This window comes from Carassius gibelio, chromosome B5 (genome assembly GCF_023724105.1).
Source record: "Carassius gibelio isolate Cgi1373 ecotype wild population from Czech Republic chromosome B5, carGib1.2-hapl.c, whole genome shotgun sequence".
Classification (NCBI taxonomy): domain Eukaryota; kingdom Metazoa; phylum Chordata; class Actinopteri; order Cypriniformes; family Cyprinidae; genus Carassius; species Carassius gibelio.
In genome coordinates, this window is record NC_068400.1 from 33410515 (window position 1) to 33429090 (window position 18576).

Here is an 18576-nt window from a genome sequence, read left to right on the forward strand (position 1 = left end):
TTCAGTTGTGTTTTGCGATTTAAAAAATGTCTGTAAATGTCTATACTCTGTGTGTGTTTTTGTGTGTATATATATGTAACGGTTCAGAAAATCTATACATGGAACAATCATATTGTTAATAAATCAATTTCTCCGTCCTTCTTGTCTCACAGACTCTCCACCTGAGAAAACAGGGCGGAGACGTAGCATGCCAGGCTCCGCCCCTGACAAAGCCCCGCCTACAATGGAGCCCACTGCCACTGCTGCTACACCCTTCAGGGTCACAGTGAGTATTATATGTGTGTCTGATCAAACACAGTCTGGAATCCAGATGTGGTGCATATTGTGCCCACATGTATCTTATCTTTATTGTTTTTACTACTTCAGATCTTTAGTATTAAAATTCTGCAGTACTAATAAACGTTAACTTTCAAAATATTTTGTCAAATGCTAATTTCCTACTTGAGGCTATAAATTTGAGCTGTGGTGGTGTTTTATTATTATTTTAAGTATTTAAGAAGCAAAAATCCAGTGCACATTCAACCAACATAATGTTAGGCATAATAACCAAATAGCTGAAGCTCAAGATGGTGATCCAGCGCAAAACCACATACCAAGTCTAATATTTTAAGTATTAAGTTGAAGTCTGGATCAAGGCTATATTTATAGGCTAGATTATACATCAGGATATTACATACAAATGAATCCTGAACAAGCTCCATTTGAAGAGAATGTTTTATTGATGGGCATCGGGGAAGATTTAACAGCGTTCAGATGCTCGCTGTAATTGGTATGAAGTTGTAATGATATGTTTATGAGAGTGAGCTCTATTAGCAAGGGATGAAAAAAACTTCTCATGATTGAAAAGCAGTCTGTTAGCAATCGTTTCAAATTGAAGCACACATTATGTGTCGCTTGCGGAAGTGAATCATTAGCAATTAACAGCAGGTGGTATTCAGTAGTTTCACCCTCTGTATTAAATGCAGCGCATGTGGGCTTCTTGTGTGTTTTGCTGCTTAGCATTTACAGAATGCAGGTGTAATTACATTTAAATGAGACCTCCGAGGTGACTCAAGGGCCTCTTGACCTCTGAGCTTCTGCAGATTCAGGCCCAATTACTCATCTAGCCTAATGCATAGTTTGTAAATATCTCCTTCGATGTTAAAACTTGATCTGAGAACACTTAGGTTCCATCACAAATCTTCTCATTGCTGTACATGTTTGAACAGGTTCAAGGCACACAGAGGAAGCCTTAGATGACATTGTTTTGGATGAATGATGGAAGATGCCACATAGCTTCATTGTTAGGGAAGGGAAGTAATGATAATCCCCCTGCACCCCCCGCTGGTAGGAAGTGGTACTGTACCTTTCGGATTCAGGAGCTTGTGCGATTTTTCTCCCCTCTTCCTCTCTATCCTCCTTTTATCCTCCTTTCTGAACTCTTATTCACTGTGCATGAATAACTCCGTTGATACCAGATATGGTTTTGACCATGAGGCATGGACAGATGTATCGAATGACACTGAAGATTCTTATATGAAAGAAATGGTGATGTTATTAATCTACATGTCAAGAAAGATGGATGAATAGTTTTGTTTTGTGAATGCAGTATAAAACCCAATCTGTGAACTAATTGGTGCTGTGTGTGTGGTAAAGATGGAGTGTGGGAAAAGCACAAGCACCCCTTTCAGCAAAGTTCTCTAGTGTTTTTTCTTTCTTTCTTTCTTTAATCGATTAGTTACTCAGTAGCCTCAGGTTTGTTTTGTGTTAAACTGTATCATGCACTTTACTGGATGTCTGAGTTATGCAGCTCACTGAACTGAAAGGCATTGGGAAATGTATTTAAAGAGATAGATATATATCTTGGATGGATATAGTCATATGAATAAGATATTATAAAAATAATGGCTTTAGGTAAATATTTCAGGTCATTTTCTGTTGATTTGCTCCTGGAAGGTTTTTGATATATAGGCTTTATTTAATTTATGCTGCTTGCACATAACCCAGGCTTTCTCATCTACTTTCACATTATGAAAAGGTGAAATGTGTTTCATAATTTTAGTCATAGTATCCTTGTGGTTTAACATAGAACTAAGGGTGATGGAGTCCTGCAAATATGTGTGCCCAAGGGCCTCACAGGACAACGATCCAGCCCTGGATATTGACTGTCAACATCCATGACCTGTTAGACAGACCTGCTCGATAGTTGCTTATTAACACGGGTTTGACATTGCATACCATGACTGAATTATTTACTAAGGCTGCAATGAACACTGTTTTGATAACTGATTCAATAATTTTTCATTCAATCTGATTTTTCACTGGGTACATGTGAAATTGTATGCAAAAAAATTATTTACACCAAGAAATAACTACAGTGGCATGCGAAAAATTGGAAACCCATTGCAGAATCTGTGAAAATGTGAATAATAAATAAAAATAAAAAGAGAGATCATACTAAATGCATGTTATTTTTTATTAAGTACTGTCCTGGGTAAGATATTGTGCATAAAATATGTTCACATTTAGTCCAGAACACAAAACTAAAATTATTATTATATCTATCTGTTTTGTGATGGTTGTGCATGAGTCCCTTGTTTGTTCTGAACAGTTAAACTGAGAACTGTTCTTCTGAAAAATCCTTCAGGTCCTGCAGATTCTTCAGTTTTCCAACTTCTTTTGCATATTTGAACCCTTTCCAGCAGTGACTGCATGATTTTGGACAACTGAGGCACTCAAACACAACTATTAAAAAAGGTTAAAACGTGCACTGATGCTCCAGAAGGAAACAAGATGCATTAATGAACATGATGAAGATCTCCAAATTTTTCTTATTTTGTTGAAATATATATACATTTTTTTTCCATTTAGTTCTACCCTTTGTAAGCTACAGAAGATACTTGTATGTTTCCCGGAACAAAAAAAATTAAGTTCAGTTTACCTTGATCTTCAAATTCCAACCAAAATTGCACAACATTAATTGCACATCTCAAAACAGAAAGACAGTTGTGGATCATCCAGGTAACTGTACGCAGTATTAAGAACTAAGGGTTCCCAAACTTTTGAATGGGGTTATTTTAATAATTTCAGCAATTTTTTGTGTTGTGGACTATATGCAAACATCTTTTATGTATAATATCTTACTTACAGTAGGACAGTACTAAATAAATAACATGCATTTCGTATGATCTCTCTTATTTTTTGAAAATGTATTCCAGTTTCACAGATTCTGCAAGGGTTTCCCAAACTTTCACATCCCACTGTATAATGACAACTTTACTGATGTCCACACCTATAGGGCGATAATGTTCTGTTTATTATAAGAGTGTGTTGCAGGTATTTTATTTGCTGCTTTAAATGCTCAAGCTCATTAAAGGGATACTCCACCCCAAAATGAAAATTTTGTCATTAAACACTTTACCTCCATGACGTTCCACACCCATTAAAGCTAAGTTCATCTTCGGAACATAATTTAAGATATTTTGGATGAAAATCGGGAGGCTTGTGGCCGTCCCATAGACTGCCAAGTAAGTGACATTGTCAAAGTCTTGGAGTAACCCTTTAAATCAGGTGGATTCTGATTGGCAATCAATACATTTTTATAGCATTCATCAGCTGGAAAAAGTTGTGAAAGTGATTATGAATGATGAATTCATGATGAATATTGTTGCTCTGTGTCGTTATTGCTGAAAAGGGGAAGAATGTTTTTTCAGAAATGCATGCATTCTTTCTTCGTAGCAACATTTCTGTCATCATATGACATTTTCCTGTAAAGTAATTGTGATTTCAATTATGGTTAATTTAAAACCATAATTTAATGTTTAAACAAATTTCTGCATGAATGTGCCTCCTTGCTTTTGAGCTGTGTGATTGACATATATTTTTTATTTTAATAATGTTAATGACAACAGAGACATTTGTAATCTGATGTTTGCTATCACAACATATGCGTTACAATAACATAAGGACCTACAATAATGTGCTGCTTGTTAAGTTGAATGGATACTTTTATTCAGCCAAGGATGCATAAAATCGATCAAAAGTTGTGGTGAAGATATTTACATTCTTTTAAAAGAATCCTAAAAATATAAAAATAAAAAAAAGTTAAGGTTGCACAAGTGTTTTCAACATTTTTTTGTTTTTTGCTGAAAATTCTGCTGGAATAAATTACATTTTAATATATTAACATAGAAAACAGTTACCATACATTTTAATGATATTTTACAGTATTATGTTTTTTTTTTTTTTTTTTTTATCAAATAAATGGAGTCTTGGTGAGCATGAGATACTTTTTCCAAAATGTTATAAAGTCTTACTGAGCCCAAACTTTGAATGATCGTGTAATATTTGATCCAAGTCAAAAAAAAAAAAAAAGCTCTAAACTGCTGTCCTTCAGAGAGCCATCAAAATACTGCCATTTATTCTAATCATGTATAACTATTCAAAAAATTTATTCATTTAGGAAATAGCAGTCAAACTGATTATCGTTTTAATCTCGACTCCGTTCAGAGCACTTGACAACCTGGCAACATGAAATGACAAACTCATAACCTTCTTTAAAGCAAGCTTTGAAGCTTACGGCATCAATATTTTGGCAAATTCTGTTCTGTTTGGACAGGGGAGCTTGTTTATTATTCAGATGTCTTCTTGTCATTGTCTCTCTCAATCCTCTTCTGATTGGATTTTCTTTTCTTTCGATGCTAGCTAACGGTAGGCTGCAATACTCTGACTGATTGCTCTGTGATTAAGAGATGTCTGTGTGTAATAATTTGCATATATTGTGAATAGTAATCAGTAGGGTGCTTTAATTATGTAGAATATGCCGAAGTGTTAATTGGTAGGGGGGAACGGCCTGCTTTCTGTTTGTTTACTAACACTTTCATGCCAGAAACTTCACGTCTACTGACTTGACTTTCTTTCTTTACCTTTTCTCAATCTTTCTCCATTGCGTTTCTCACTTTCTCGCTTTCTCGTTTTTTATCTCTACAATAGCAGCCTTATAGTGAAGATGAGTGGATCGCATTTTGTCCTTGACTCTCGTTCTTTTCTTACAATCCATCAGGTTTTTGCTTTTTTTATTTTTTTTTATTTTTCACTCTTTCTCACTTTATGCCTCCCTTTCCTCTCCATGCCCTTGATGCCAACCTGCTGTCTCCATGGTAACTGGTGCTTAAAGGAAGTTGACTCTTGAGCCGAAAAAATGTGACAGGTGCTTTCACAGAAAAATGGTGTATAAAATGTGGGATAATTACGAGTGAGTGAATGTATGAAATGGTGGTGAAAGATCTATATGAATCTGCCTGTTGCTATTATCATAATGTCTGTCCTGTTCTCTGTCATTTCCTCATTAGGGGTTTTTGAGTCGCAGGTTAAAGGGCTCAATAAAGCGGACGAAGAGTCAGCCTAAACTGGACAGGAACAGCAGTTTCAGACACATCCTGCCAGGCTTCAGACCAGTAGACAACGACAGGTAAACAACAACAATTTTCCATCTTATTCTGATCTTTATTAATGCTTTTTAGAAGTCTTCAATTTCTACACCACTAACGTCATCCAGAAGAACCTGCTCTATAGAGGATCTGTGTGTTTGGATCGTTTTAAGCCAGTGGTTCTCAACCTTTTTGACTGCAATGAAAGCTTTTTCTGTAATAATAAAGCTGCTTGTTTTCAATATATATATAGCCCTATTACAAAACTAGGAGTGGCAAGTAATTCAACAAAATAATTATAAATAATACAATTCAAATAAGTATGTTCCATAATTACAGGAGTTTTAGAACGTGAAATGATTTGAGAATCATTCAAACAATTTTATGACTAATGAGTTTACTAACAATTTATGCCAAATAAAATATTTTAAAGCCAGAGAGAACTAGAAAATAAATCATAAAAATGATTTTTTTTTTTTATTACATTTGCTGAAAGAACAAGTTAAAATAAGATGTTTTGAGTTTTTCTTTTAACTTATTTCAATTTTGTACTAATTTTGAGCGTTTTTCCAGCCCACTTGCAAATGCTCCCTGGTTGAGAACTATTATTTTAAAAATAGTTAAAATGATTTTTAAAATAGCATTAAAATGTCATCTTTAATCTTTCAGTCACTGTCTTGACTGGAGATCATTTGTTACGGTCATGTTACTGGAAAAAGTTGGCAGTTGGTTCTGACCTATTTTAAAACTTTGTTTTATATTTTAAACTGGATGTTAATGAATATGTTACTGTATGAGTGTCTGAATATGGCAGTTGAGTCTTAGTATAGATATTTTTGCATGTGTTTGCATTCTGTGTGCTAATTCCTATGGAGTAGCACCATATGTAAATGTGCAATTTTGCATTTCCTTGTGTCCGTGCTGCATAATTTGCTGCACAGTGAAGTGTGTGTGTGGCCTGAAAGTTTGTGTGTCTGTTATGCAGACTGGTTATTGAGGTCACTTTTGACATGCCTCTCTTGTCAATGAAAACCAACAGAGCTTTGCAGTCCAATCTGTCATCTGCCTCTTTCTCGGAGATGCTCCTTCATGCATCTTCTTGTCCCCTTATCCCATAAATATCCCTCACTTTAAACAGACTGCAGCTGTGCTCTGCTCTCGAGTTTTTGCTCATTTCTATGCAAATTTCTGATTTGGAAACGTTCGCTGTGCTTTATTTTATTTGACTTTATTTATTTTGAATTGTGATGCTGTGCTCACAATTTGCAGAATCATAACAGTCCGGTTGTGGTACTAGAAATAGGCTGACGTGACAAGTTTCAGGTCTAGCGGTTTATTCCTATTTTCTTTTCTAGTTTAAATCTTGAAAGCGGGCATTAATTGTGAGGTATTGTGAGATGGGAGTCTGCTGTAGGACTAAATGTAAATCATTATAGAGAAGTCAGGCTTCCAGGCAGGACAAGAATGCATCGATCGAAAGCCCACTGTCCAATAAACAATTAATAGCTTTTTTTTCCCAGTGCAAACAGCAGTCATGATAGACTGCCAGTGAAGCGCAGTCTCCAAGCGGAACTCAAAATGAAATGTTTGGAGCCTCTAGTCCAGTGAACATTTATCTTTGCTCCTATTAAACATTTATATTTGGTGCTTTTAAATCCTATGGATTCCAGCAATGTCTGCAGACGGATCCAAATGGCATTGCAGTCATTCTGCATTATATTATTTACAAAAAAATATCACTTTTATTAGTATTTCACTAAATTACATTGTTGGGAAAGCTGGATTCCATATTGTTTTAAAGCAATAGTCATTTATTTGACCTGGCTGACCTCAGCCCTACCAGACAGCTGATTAACCATATTAAACTATATATATATATAGAGAGAGAGAGAGAGAGAGAGAGAGAGAGAGAGAGAGAGAGGAGGGAGGGAGGGAGGGAGGGAGAGAGGGGATATATAGACATATATAGAGAGAGATTTTTGGTAGCTCTCAAACAGTACAACCCCAATTTGTACTTTATCTGGGCTCAGCATGGATTCCCTCATTAATCTGGGCATTAGCTGGCTGCATTTTCCCAGTTTAGCTTTAGCCATTAGCTTAGACCCTAAGAATTCCCAGTCCGTCACAACTCTGGTTTTACCCTATATCAGCAGCATTAACAGCACCCGCTGCTCTAAACACACGGCCTGAGCTGCTCATCCATTCTTTACACAAATGAGATTATATGTGCGGATGCTGCTAATCCCAGAAGCATCTCATTTGATTGGATTAAGTGTAGTAATTGTCTGTGCTTTCAGCATGGCTTGGCTGAAGCAGACTATGGATGGCTGTGCTTGTGCAGATACAGATAGGGCATGAGTACTGTGGACTTCTGTGGCGCAAAATGGATTTTTGTTGAGTTTGTGTGCCCAATGCACCGGCTGATGTGAGTGCAGCTTACTTTTGTGCCGCTTATGATCTGTGCTTGAGTATTTGTGTGTGTATCTCTGCATTATTATATTCATTTGGCTGAAAAATGACCCTGCGTTACCAGACAGTCTGATTGTGGCTTCTATTAGAAAGAGTCAAGAGCTGTTAATAGAAATCGACTCTTCTTTTGAAAGCACTTACATTAAGGGATATGCGTATACAAAGGCAGTTACATCTAAATGGACATTTATTATAGGCAGTATCGACATGCACACAGTTTTCTCTGTAACGTTTTTGTAGAAAGCAAGCCGGTATGTCCAGCAGGTGAGGTTTAGTTTTACTGATTTCTGAATTCTTGCTTACATTCTCTTTATTTCTTTATAATGTTCACCCAGAATGTGATGAAACGTTTAGTTTGTGCTGTTTGTCCTCTTGGCACAGATGGCACTTAGGAGACTTAGGTACCAGCCACAAGTTAAACCATTTACTAATAAACCAGTCTGTTCTGTTCCGGTGGATGGAGAAGAGGATGGCTCCTAATGTGTAAACTTGATTACAAATCAAATGAAGGTCACAAATAGACATTATTGGGGGGTATCTACTAATTGTTTATCATTTAAGAGGGACCATTAATCTGCTATGTCTAGTTTAACGTCATAGTTTTTAGTCTTTAGTATTATATGACAATTTTCTACCCACTGTCTGACCTTAGAAATTGAGTGTTTATTTATTTATTATTATTTATTGAGTTATTGAGAAATGTGACTAGCTGTTGACCTGCAGAATGCTGAATATCAAAGAGGCAGTAACATGTAATTACAATCATATGCTCATGGTTGTGCTGTCATAACCACAATGATTTTTTTTAATAATGTGTGTTTGCACTTTAGTTTTCAGAAATGATTGATGGACTAAGGAATGAACTGTGTCAGAGTTTATATCTGTATATAGTACGGAAAATTATTTTTATTTTCCATGATATGTTAACTTTAAAGCCAAAATCATAATGATAACTTAACTTAGCACGTGTTTAAATAAAAAAGAATGCCACAAATAAACATGTGGACAGAATTGGAGCAACAAAAAAAAATCTCTCTTGAAGCACACACAGATTCACAGTCGCACAACTCGTGTCATAGACACAAACAGACTTTAATAAAGTTCCTAGACTGGCACAGCTTTTTATGTGATGTTCTCAGATGGCGCTAATAGATTCTAATGACTTTACAGGGTCAAATCTAAATTAAAAGCATTTGAACATTTGAGTCAGTTTTTCCTACGCTTGTTTTATTGTTCTCTCACGTATCCTTAGTTTCTCTCCCTCTTGAGCAGGAAAGAGGCGATGTTGTCAAGGAAACTGTCATAACGGGAAAAAAAAAATCTCAGCGTTGCTTTATTGCTCAGTAAATTTCATTCGGTAAAAAAAAGGAACTAATTCCTAAGGAAAGACTGAAGTATGAAGATTGAACTGGAGCCACTTTTAATCAAACTGTCAAGCTCAATATGTATTTTTTGTGATGAGTGATTTTAATAAGGCCTCAAAGACGGCCGTTGGGTCTGCTTGGACAAAACAATAATGGCTGTCTACTGAATGTGCAATAATACTGTCTTAAATCACTGAAGATGTTTTTGATACTGTCTCCTGTTTTCACGCATTCATAATGCATTAGATACATTTGAGTTGTTACAGTGATTTACAGTAGCATACTCAAATGGCTACAACAAATAGTTATTAATAAATTATAATAACTATTTATTGTCGCTATTTGAGTGAACAATTCTTCTTAACATTTGAATGGCTACACGAGTTAGCAGCACTGGGAGTTTTCACTTTGTGTATCACTTCACTTGTCTGTGTGTGGTGGGGATTTTTCAGTAGGTTACAGTGTTATGCCAGTAGGTGGCAGTAAGTGAAATGTTGAGTCATTCGCTGAAAAAAAAAAAAAAAGCTTAATTCAGAAATAGAACAATGAAATTATCAGGCGGCAAGGAAGTCGACCGGAAGTTGAAGTCGGCTGCGTGCCGCCATCTTGTAGCAGAACTTCACTTGCGTTAGCATTCCCATTGACTCCCATTCATTTTGGCTTCACTTTGACAGCGAATAACGTTACATCTGAGGCATTTAAAGACTCCGTTTGTCCATTATTTATTTCTAAAGATACACGACAATGCATAAAGGGCTCCATTATCTTCTATGTTACATTATGGCCCCGTATAAACAGTTTTTGTAAAAAATAGGCTAACGATTGCATCATAACCACTCGACTCTCTGTCGCATTACCGTACAGACAGGAGGAAAAGCTCGGAGGCAATTAACTTAATATGGCGTACTGGTGTTATATTTTTAAATACTATACAAAATAATTAAAAGCTCGCCGTCTCTGCAAGATTAACGATGGCAGTTTACACGCACAGCTACTAGAAGATTTACATCTGTCAGACAGGTTGCTGACGTTATCAAGCTTCGTTTGAGTCTGCGCGTCAGAAACGGAAGTGCTAAAAAACGCTAAAAACAGGCTTCACTTGTCTCAATTGAGTTCCAATGGGGTCGCTGTGTCCATTTCTTTTACTGTCTATGGAAATTATGCAGTGAGGGAACTATGACTTCAGAACTTGGACGTGTAATTCGACGCGGCCTCCTTCTAGATTTTCCTATAATGTTTTTTTTTTGCTGTTGTCTTTTTTTTTTTTTTATCAACATAACTGCTTCAAAATTTGTGTTTTGGATATGTATATGTTTAATTAATGAATCTTTTTTAGGTTCTGACATCATAGTTCCCCCACTCTATTTGAGCAAGTCATTGAATCATTTACCCTAATAATTTGTTCAAAAACTTACTGATTGGTTTTAACTTTAAACATGGCTCTTTAAATGATACAGCATTTAAAAGTCTGCATTGTAATTTTGTGTACCTCTGTGTTCCATATAGACTACACTATCATTCAAAAGTTTGCAGTCAGTAAGAAATGAACAAATTTTTTAAGCAATTATGCAAAACAGATTGATCAAAAGTAACAGTAAAGACATTTTAATGTTAAAGCTGTCTGCTTTAAATAATTCATTTCAAGTTTTTTAAATAAATAATACTTTTAACCATTATTTTATAATGGTTTCCATAAAAAATATAGCAGCACAGCTGTTTTCGGTAATGATAGTAATGAGAAATGTTCCTTGAGATAAATTAATGAGATAAATTAGCATATAAGAAAGATTTCATAAGGATCATGTGACACTGAAGACTGAATTAATGAGTGTTGAAAATACAGCTTTGCCGTCAGGAATAAATTGCATTTTAAAATATATTCAACTGGGAGGTAAGGGGGTGCTTTAGAGTATTTTTGAACAACAAGAGACTTTTAAAATTACAAAAGTCCTACTGACATTAACCCTTAAAACATATTTCGTTTTCATTCTCCCAACTGTTAGCTTAGAGTTAAAAAAAAGCTTTATCACAAGCAGGCTCAGACCTGCTGTGAACATTTCAGACTGTTTACTTGCTGATTTCTGAGCTTAAGTCTAGAAGATGACTGTTGACAAAGCCAGGGCTGCTTCTAAAATTGCCCGTTTTATTTAGTATTGGAGAAAATGTTGTTTTGGTTGATTATATGCTGTGTTCTCTGTCACAGCCATCTGTGAGTATTGATTTGGGATGAAAGGGAGTCATCTGACTGACAAAGGCATGCATATGAGATTCACATTTTTTTTTAATCTCTGGTTTTGTCTGCAGTAGTGAGTAAAGTAATTTATACAAGCCCATGCACATGCAAACTTACATCAAGACATAGAGAGATACAGAGGTTTTGTCTGCAGAAGAGAGTTAAGCCATTTATATAAGCACATGCACATCCAAACTCACATCCAGATAGAGAGATACAGAGAGCACAGGAAGTAGGACAGTGGAAAAAATATGTAAGGAAAGGAAGGGTGAGTAACAAAGAGCACAAGAGGGCAGTAGAGAGAGAAAGAGTGAGAGGGGGTGAAAGAAAGGGCTTAACGGGAGAGGGAGATTATTCTCTGCTCCGCCTTCCCTAGAAAACAACCGGCAGCGGTTAGACTGCTCAGTGCTGACTGAGAGAAGCAGGGACAGGGAAGTGCTCAGTGCCGGAAAAGAGAAAAATGGAGCTTTGAGAACTACCCGAGAGATCCCTTCCCCTCCAGAGTTCTCTTCTGTCCTCTCGTTCTCTCCAGTGCCCGGCTGCTGTGCTGAATTCACAGGATGGCTGGTGAGTGATCAGTCTGATTCCTGATCCTTCTTTGGCTTGGAATGTTTTCATGTTGTTCTCACAAATATAATGAGATTATGCAAACTAGTCTCTCTCTCTCTCTCTCTCTCTCTCTCTCTCTCTCTCTCTTTCTCACACACACACACACACACACACACACACACACACACACACACACACACACACTTCTATATTCACATGCTCTGATCTGGGACTGTTCAGTAATGCATTCTTTTGTAATTGTTCCTAACAGTGTCTGTGATGGGGGATGTTGGTCACATTAGATGTTCTGGGTCACTGGACTCATGTGGTTAAATTCTGATGCCATTTTAGTGTGGAGTCACTGTGGCCAGCAGCAGCAGCAGCACATCTGCATTAAGATGTTTAAATGGCTGCATCTGACTAAATTAAACTTGAAAGTTTATGCTGTATGATGGAGGGCGTGTCATTCTTGTGGTTATTCAAATGATTCGTTGAAGATGACGCTTGTTCATTTGCAGGCTGCCTGTCACTTGTGGGTTTTTTTTTTTTTTTTTTGATGGCTTGAGCTTATGAACTTCTCTCAACCTGTTGGCTTGTGTATGTATGTGTGTGTCTGTAATTATATTTCAGTTGAACAGCTGCTTGCATTCATAACACTGAGACTAATCCCTCCCTGGATTTATAGATTTAAAGATTGATTAATGAATAATTACTTTACATACCTTGCGAGTTATATCGACACTTCATTGTCTGGAGAAAGTGAAGGGGTGGTGTCGTTTCACCAAGAGGCTTTTTCTGCCTGATCTGACCCTTAAATTTACTGTCATTAGTGGAAGCTAAATAAATGTAAAACCTACCTAATATCAGGGGGTTTTAAAGTTGTTTTCTCTATTTATTCTAGGTGAATTGGTTAAGTCGGATTTGTTTGCGAGTCTTTCTTGCATGTCCGTTTTTTTTTTGAGTGAGTCACATTTCACTTGAGTCAGTTCTTTCCAGTGATTTTATCTCAGTCAAAATCATTTTTGAACATCCTTATTCGGTAATCGCACATGACTGGAAAGGTCATGGAAAATCCCTGGTCATTCATTGGTCAAACATTGAGATGATTCAGTCATATTAATAGTTTTACTCAAATAATTTTTATTCTATTCTATTCTGTTCTGATTTCCCACATTTTGTGAATGTAAACATTTTACTGTTTTTTACTGAGTCATATTGAATAATGTTTTTGATTTCAATTAAGCTAGGTTATGTAAATTTTGCATAACATTTGCAAAATTAGATTATATTTAGATTTGATTAGATTAGATTTTTTTTACCGCAATTTATGAATACATGATTTTGTGTATGGTCCTGCTTTAATTGTATGAAAAACACATGGTTAAATTAAATAAAAAAGAAATTCTGAAGAAATCGGATTGTTTATGCAACGTACACAAATGGAAAAAGTGAAAGCTCTGGTATTATAGCAGAGAGTGTGTAAGAAAAGCCACATTTATTTATTTGACAAACACATCTAAACTGAGTAGAGACTAGAGAGCGAATGAGAGATGGTGTGAAATGAGAGGAGAGTGTCTCCTCAGTACCAGCTGTTGTTCGACGTCTCTTCAGCTGTGCTGGAACAGAAAATTAAAGGCGGATAACCGATTTGATTGGAAGATAAAAAAAGACAAGAAAAAAACAATGTAGTGTGCAAAAATGTTTTCGAAACTTGCAATAGACTCTGCGAATCAAGCCCATCTCTCTTTCCCCCTGCCTGGTTTTCTCTCAGTCACTCTCTAATTGCACTGTCATGACCAATCTCTCTCATCTATTGATTTGTTGTGCGCCGCTGAGGCATGTCTACTGCTCTGCTCTCCTGGAACATAAGGAGGGTGGTAGGCCATCTTCTCTTTAGGAGAGGGTCACCTCTGAATGCTCAACCTGACCAGAGTGTCTGGGTAAAGATGTCTCCGAGGTGAATGCTTCCGAGACATTCGGATCAGAACAGGGACATAAACTTTCAATGAACAGAAGGGCTCTGTGTTAGTTGCTGGCATAGGAAGCCTGTTTATTTCCTTTGATCGGTGTTGCATGCAGGACACACTCAGAATGGAATGTTACCATATTTGTAAGTGCTATGCATCAAGTTAAATACAGAGGAATCGTATCGAGACGTTTTAAAGCTGTTAATATTCCTGTCCTACCAGGCCGGAACGAATTTTGCCAGGACAGACGAACCAAGTCCAGGGAACAAAGATGAGAAATGCACAGTTTAAATTCATTCAGGATGCAGACGGTTTTTATAATTTCCTCCATTTTTCTCTCCCTCTTTAAGAAACCACAGATTTCTTTTCCCTGAAATGTCTGCTAGTTAAAACAATGAATAGTCATCTTATTAACTGTCCAGCTGGAGTCAGGTGAGTCAGATCCCTTCACATGACGGCAGCGCTACCACAAAACCGCTCTCAGTGCAGCTTTTCCATACGTACAGTGCAAGAAACACATTTGCTGCTGTATACTTGTGTTGTGCTGACAGTAACTGGCAGATTGTCATCGTCCCTTCACAATGTGTCTTGTCCCTTTAAGTGGCAACATGAATAAAATATGTGTGTGCCGTGAGTTGAGAGCTTTTCTCTACAGCTGTGCTGCCTCTCCAGTAGTGTTGCTGAGACCCAGATTTGACAATGGACATCAGGTGGTGACCCAAAACTGTACCTTCTCTTCTTAAAAGATAAACGTGACATTTAATAATACTACTGTGTGAACAGTACAAGAACAACAATTGTCACAATTATTAACATTGCACAGACTGAACAGGAAATGAATCCAATAAAAACAGTTTTTAATCGTAATAAAAATTGCTGCAACTTTGTCTCACTATGTGACTTCTTTTTTCAAACTTTGTGAAATACACATTTAATTTTTTTTTGTTTTGTTTTTTGCAGAGGCAAAAACAGTCTTCCATGCTCGACAGACAGTAATTCAAAGCACAAAACAAATTGTGGTTGGCACAAGCCTTGTTGCTTCAAGCTAACTTATATTCAGTGAAGCCTTTAGGTTGTTTTCATTTTTATTTTTTATTTTTTACCTTGCATACTTTTCTTCATGGTTTTTCGGGGATAAGGGCATATGTCACAATCTGTCTATGCTGGCATATGTGTAATTTGGCTAGTGTCTACCAAGTGACAGATGAATATTTTATGCCAAAATATTAACAACAACCAAAATGGGAAGCGTTTCTCCTCTCTTTTAAATGTGTGTATATTTATTAATTTGCTGCCTTAACTATACACAATTATATGGTTAGTTGCACTTAATTATTTACGTTTAGCATAGTTTTCCCCCTGTATTCTGTAAACAGACCTGTGACCCATTTTTGGACCCAGCGTCTGAGATCCAAAGCTGTCACAGGAAGCCAAGCCACAAACGGCCAGCTTTCAGTGGAATATTTACTCAGATTCATCAATAATCCAATCATTTGCAGCTCTGGGATATAGATGTGTTTGCTTGTAATGGCCTGTATGTAGATTTTCGGTCTGCCCCGGCACACGTATATGAGAGTGTGTGTGTTACGTGTGTGTTCTCATGTTATTTTCTCCTTTGGCCTAGTGTGTGTAAGCGGCTTTTCCAGGATGCTAGATAGAGTGATGGGTGGATGGGAAAGGGAGGAGGAGTGAGGGATGAGAGATGAATAGATGAACGGACGGCATAGTTAATGGCCTGGCTTTGGGCAGGGTGGCCGACTGCGGTTATGTAATTCTTAAACTGCATACATAAAGGAGAGAGAAAGAGTAGAGAAAAATGCAGAGAGATAAAGCATACTGTACAATTAGAACTATTTTCATCTCATAATCAGTTTCAATTTAATAGGTTTTATTGACATCAAATAATTTATATTGGCAAAACTTTTATAGAATGAAGAGGGAGAATGAAGTTGCTATTTATTACTTATAATGTTAAATAATACTATTAATCCTATTAAATTGTATACTATATAGTAACAAAATATGTTACACAATTTGAGTTTAGAGTTTTATTTAGTGTGTTAGCAATGTGTTGGTCAATGCTCCAACTTTATACACACACACACACACACACACAAAAGAATGCAAAATCCATGCAGGAAAATTTCACCGTTATGTAAATTCCTCATCAAGTGGATTTCACAGGAGTGCATGCTCCTTGCAAAAAAAAAAAAAAAAAAAAAAAAAAAAATATATATATATATATATATATATATATATATATATATATATATATATATATATATATATATATATATATATATATATATATATATATACATACAATATTATTATTATTATTATTATTATTATTGTGAATGAATCTCTTACTTTTATTATGTACTTCTGGATAATTCAGAATAATAAGATAATGGGGGAGTGTGCAGAGTTTAGTCAGCAAGCGTGCACACTGAACTAAATTCTGATGGATCAGCAATGACTAATCAGAATGCCTCTGGTTGGCCGTTGCATTCATACAGAATTTTGTTTGATTGGTTATAATGCACAACACTGTAAAAATGCATAAAAAGGATGATGATGATGAGTCGTTCTAAATTTAATGCTCCAATCAACACTTTTCATTTCATTTTATTTGTGACAGCTGTAAAGGATTTAGTTTAACAGTGCAGCAGCATTATTGTCATAAGCCCAAGTTAATTGATTATTTTGACTGGTTTGTCTTCATATCCTATGCATATTGGTTTCAAAGACAGTAAATGAATGGACACTGTGCACACTGTCTGTGTCAGCTGATGGCCATCACAAGCCAAGTATATAAATATATATAAGCTTCTACAGAAGTCAGTCTCCTGTCTTCATATAAAAAACCATGATGGATGAAAAAAATCCACCTTTTTGTCATGTCCGTTCTTTCTATTAGTCCTGTTCTTGTTGAAGGTCATCGCGTCCTGCTTCTCTCTCTCTCTTTCTCTCTTTCGCTCTCTCCTTTTTTATGTTCTACTTTTTTTTGTTTTCACGGGCATGAAAGAACTTGTCTGGAATGTTTCCTTTCCAAGGTTGCATGTTTGCGCAGGTGCTTTGTTTTCATCCCTAGAAAAAGTATTTCAGAGAAACGTGTTTCCGAAAAAGAAACAAATCGCTTAAGTGTGCAAACATTTTTACACGAATTTGACAGTGAACGTAAACACATTTACACCTCCACACGAATGATTCACATGAGAAAACACTGTAAAATACTTTCATTTAAACCCATCTGTTCAGATCATAGCCTCTCCACTCTGCAGTCTCGTTGAGTTATTGTAAAATTACATTAGCATAGCAAAGTGTAAAAAAATTAGATGACTCTAATCATTTAAGTGATTCTCTGTATAGTTGTTCTATATGTAAATGAGCTTCTAAGAGGATTTCCCAATATATGCAGTAGTTCAAAGCAAAAATGAAGACCAGGGTCAAAGATTTATGCTTCATAATACCGTTTAGCTTGGCAAGTCACTGAGCATGTGTGTGTGTTTGTTTATGTGGTTTAAAACAAGGAAGTGGCCAGTCCAGAACAACCTTTGGTTAGCCTTTAACCAGATGCCCAGTAAACACCAAGGGCTCAACTGTTTGCTTGTGATAAGACAAAGGCGTACGTGTATGTGTGGTATTGTCTTATTCAGAAAGGATTCGTTCAGGCCAGGGCTAATTTGTTTGTTGTTTAGCACGTTTAGCCCATTTCTCTTGAGAATGACAAGTCTTCCCTCAGTCTGTCATTGTGTTGAATTTTCCCAGGATCCTTCACTCTCTCTTTTCCATTATGGCACCAACTGCATCTTTATTTCTTTTTTTTATATGCATATGGAGCTGCTGGCATCCATCGCCTATGTGTTTCTCTGCCATGATATTACTGTGAAATTGTCCATTTGGCCCGTGTGTTAATGTTAGATGCGAGGGCAGGAGATTGTGTGTATAGCCTTTGCATGAAAGCTAAATCGTATCCTCCCTCTTCCTCTTACTTTATGCACAAAATGGACTAAAAATGAAATGGTGGAGAGGTCTGTTTTTCACAACATTGAAAATCCTGATGGAAATGTTGGTCCTGTTGCAGGGGTGTGAAATGGGGGTCAGTGGTGGTACTGCAGGAGATCCGCCAAGTATCTCCAAGTATATGTTGAACAAAAATTTACATTTAAGTTAATTTCAACCATGCAAAAAAAAAAAAAAAAAATTCTGCTGCCTCTATCAAGTAAAATTAAAATGTATGAATACATGGTTATTTTAATTGAATTGCATCATAAAATTGCATTGTTCTCTATGCAGTAGAGCCACCCCCCACCCCCCAACCCCGTTCCGCATATTTTGGTCCTTGATGTTATGGCCTTTCTTGCTTGGCACACAATAATAGATCAGGGAATGTTTTATGTCTTGGACCCTTCAGACTTCCTTTTTTCAGTTACATATGTCTAGAATGTCCTTTCCTTTTATAAAAAAATTTTTCCCTATTACTAGATCATTACCACATGTATGTGTTTACATGTCATGTATATAGCTAATAATTATTATGCTTCAGTCCATTAATTGACTACATTATTTGGGAACATACAGCA

At 36.4% G+C, this 18576-nt stretch overlaps 1 protein-coding gene across 5 annotated transcripts in view; it reads left to right on the forward strand.

Moving 5' to 3' along the window:
* The window catches only part of LOC127957628 (disabled homolog 2-interacting protein), a 128178-nt gene that overhangs the window by 64849 nt on the left and 44753 nt on the right, over positions 1 to 18576 (forward strand). For 4 of the 5 annotated variants that reach the window (XM_052556250.1, XM_052556252.1, XM_052556253.1 and 1 more), the window contains 2 exons: positions 153 to 265; positions 5331 to 5449. In XM_052556250.1, coding sequence (XP_052412210.1) covers positions 153 to 265; positions 5331 to 5449 — 232 coding nt within the window. Of the gene's footprint in view, positions 1 to 152; positions 266 to 5330; positions 5450 to 10830; positions 12042 to 18576 lie in introns of those variants that run through there. The other variant, XM_052556255.1, reaches the window with a different exon arrangement.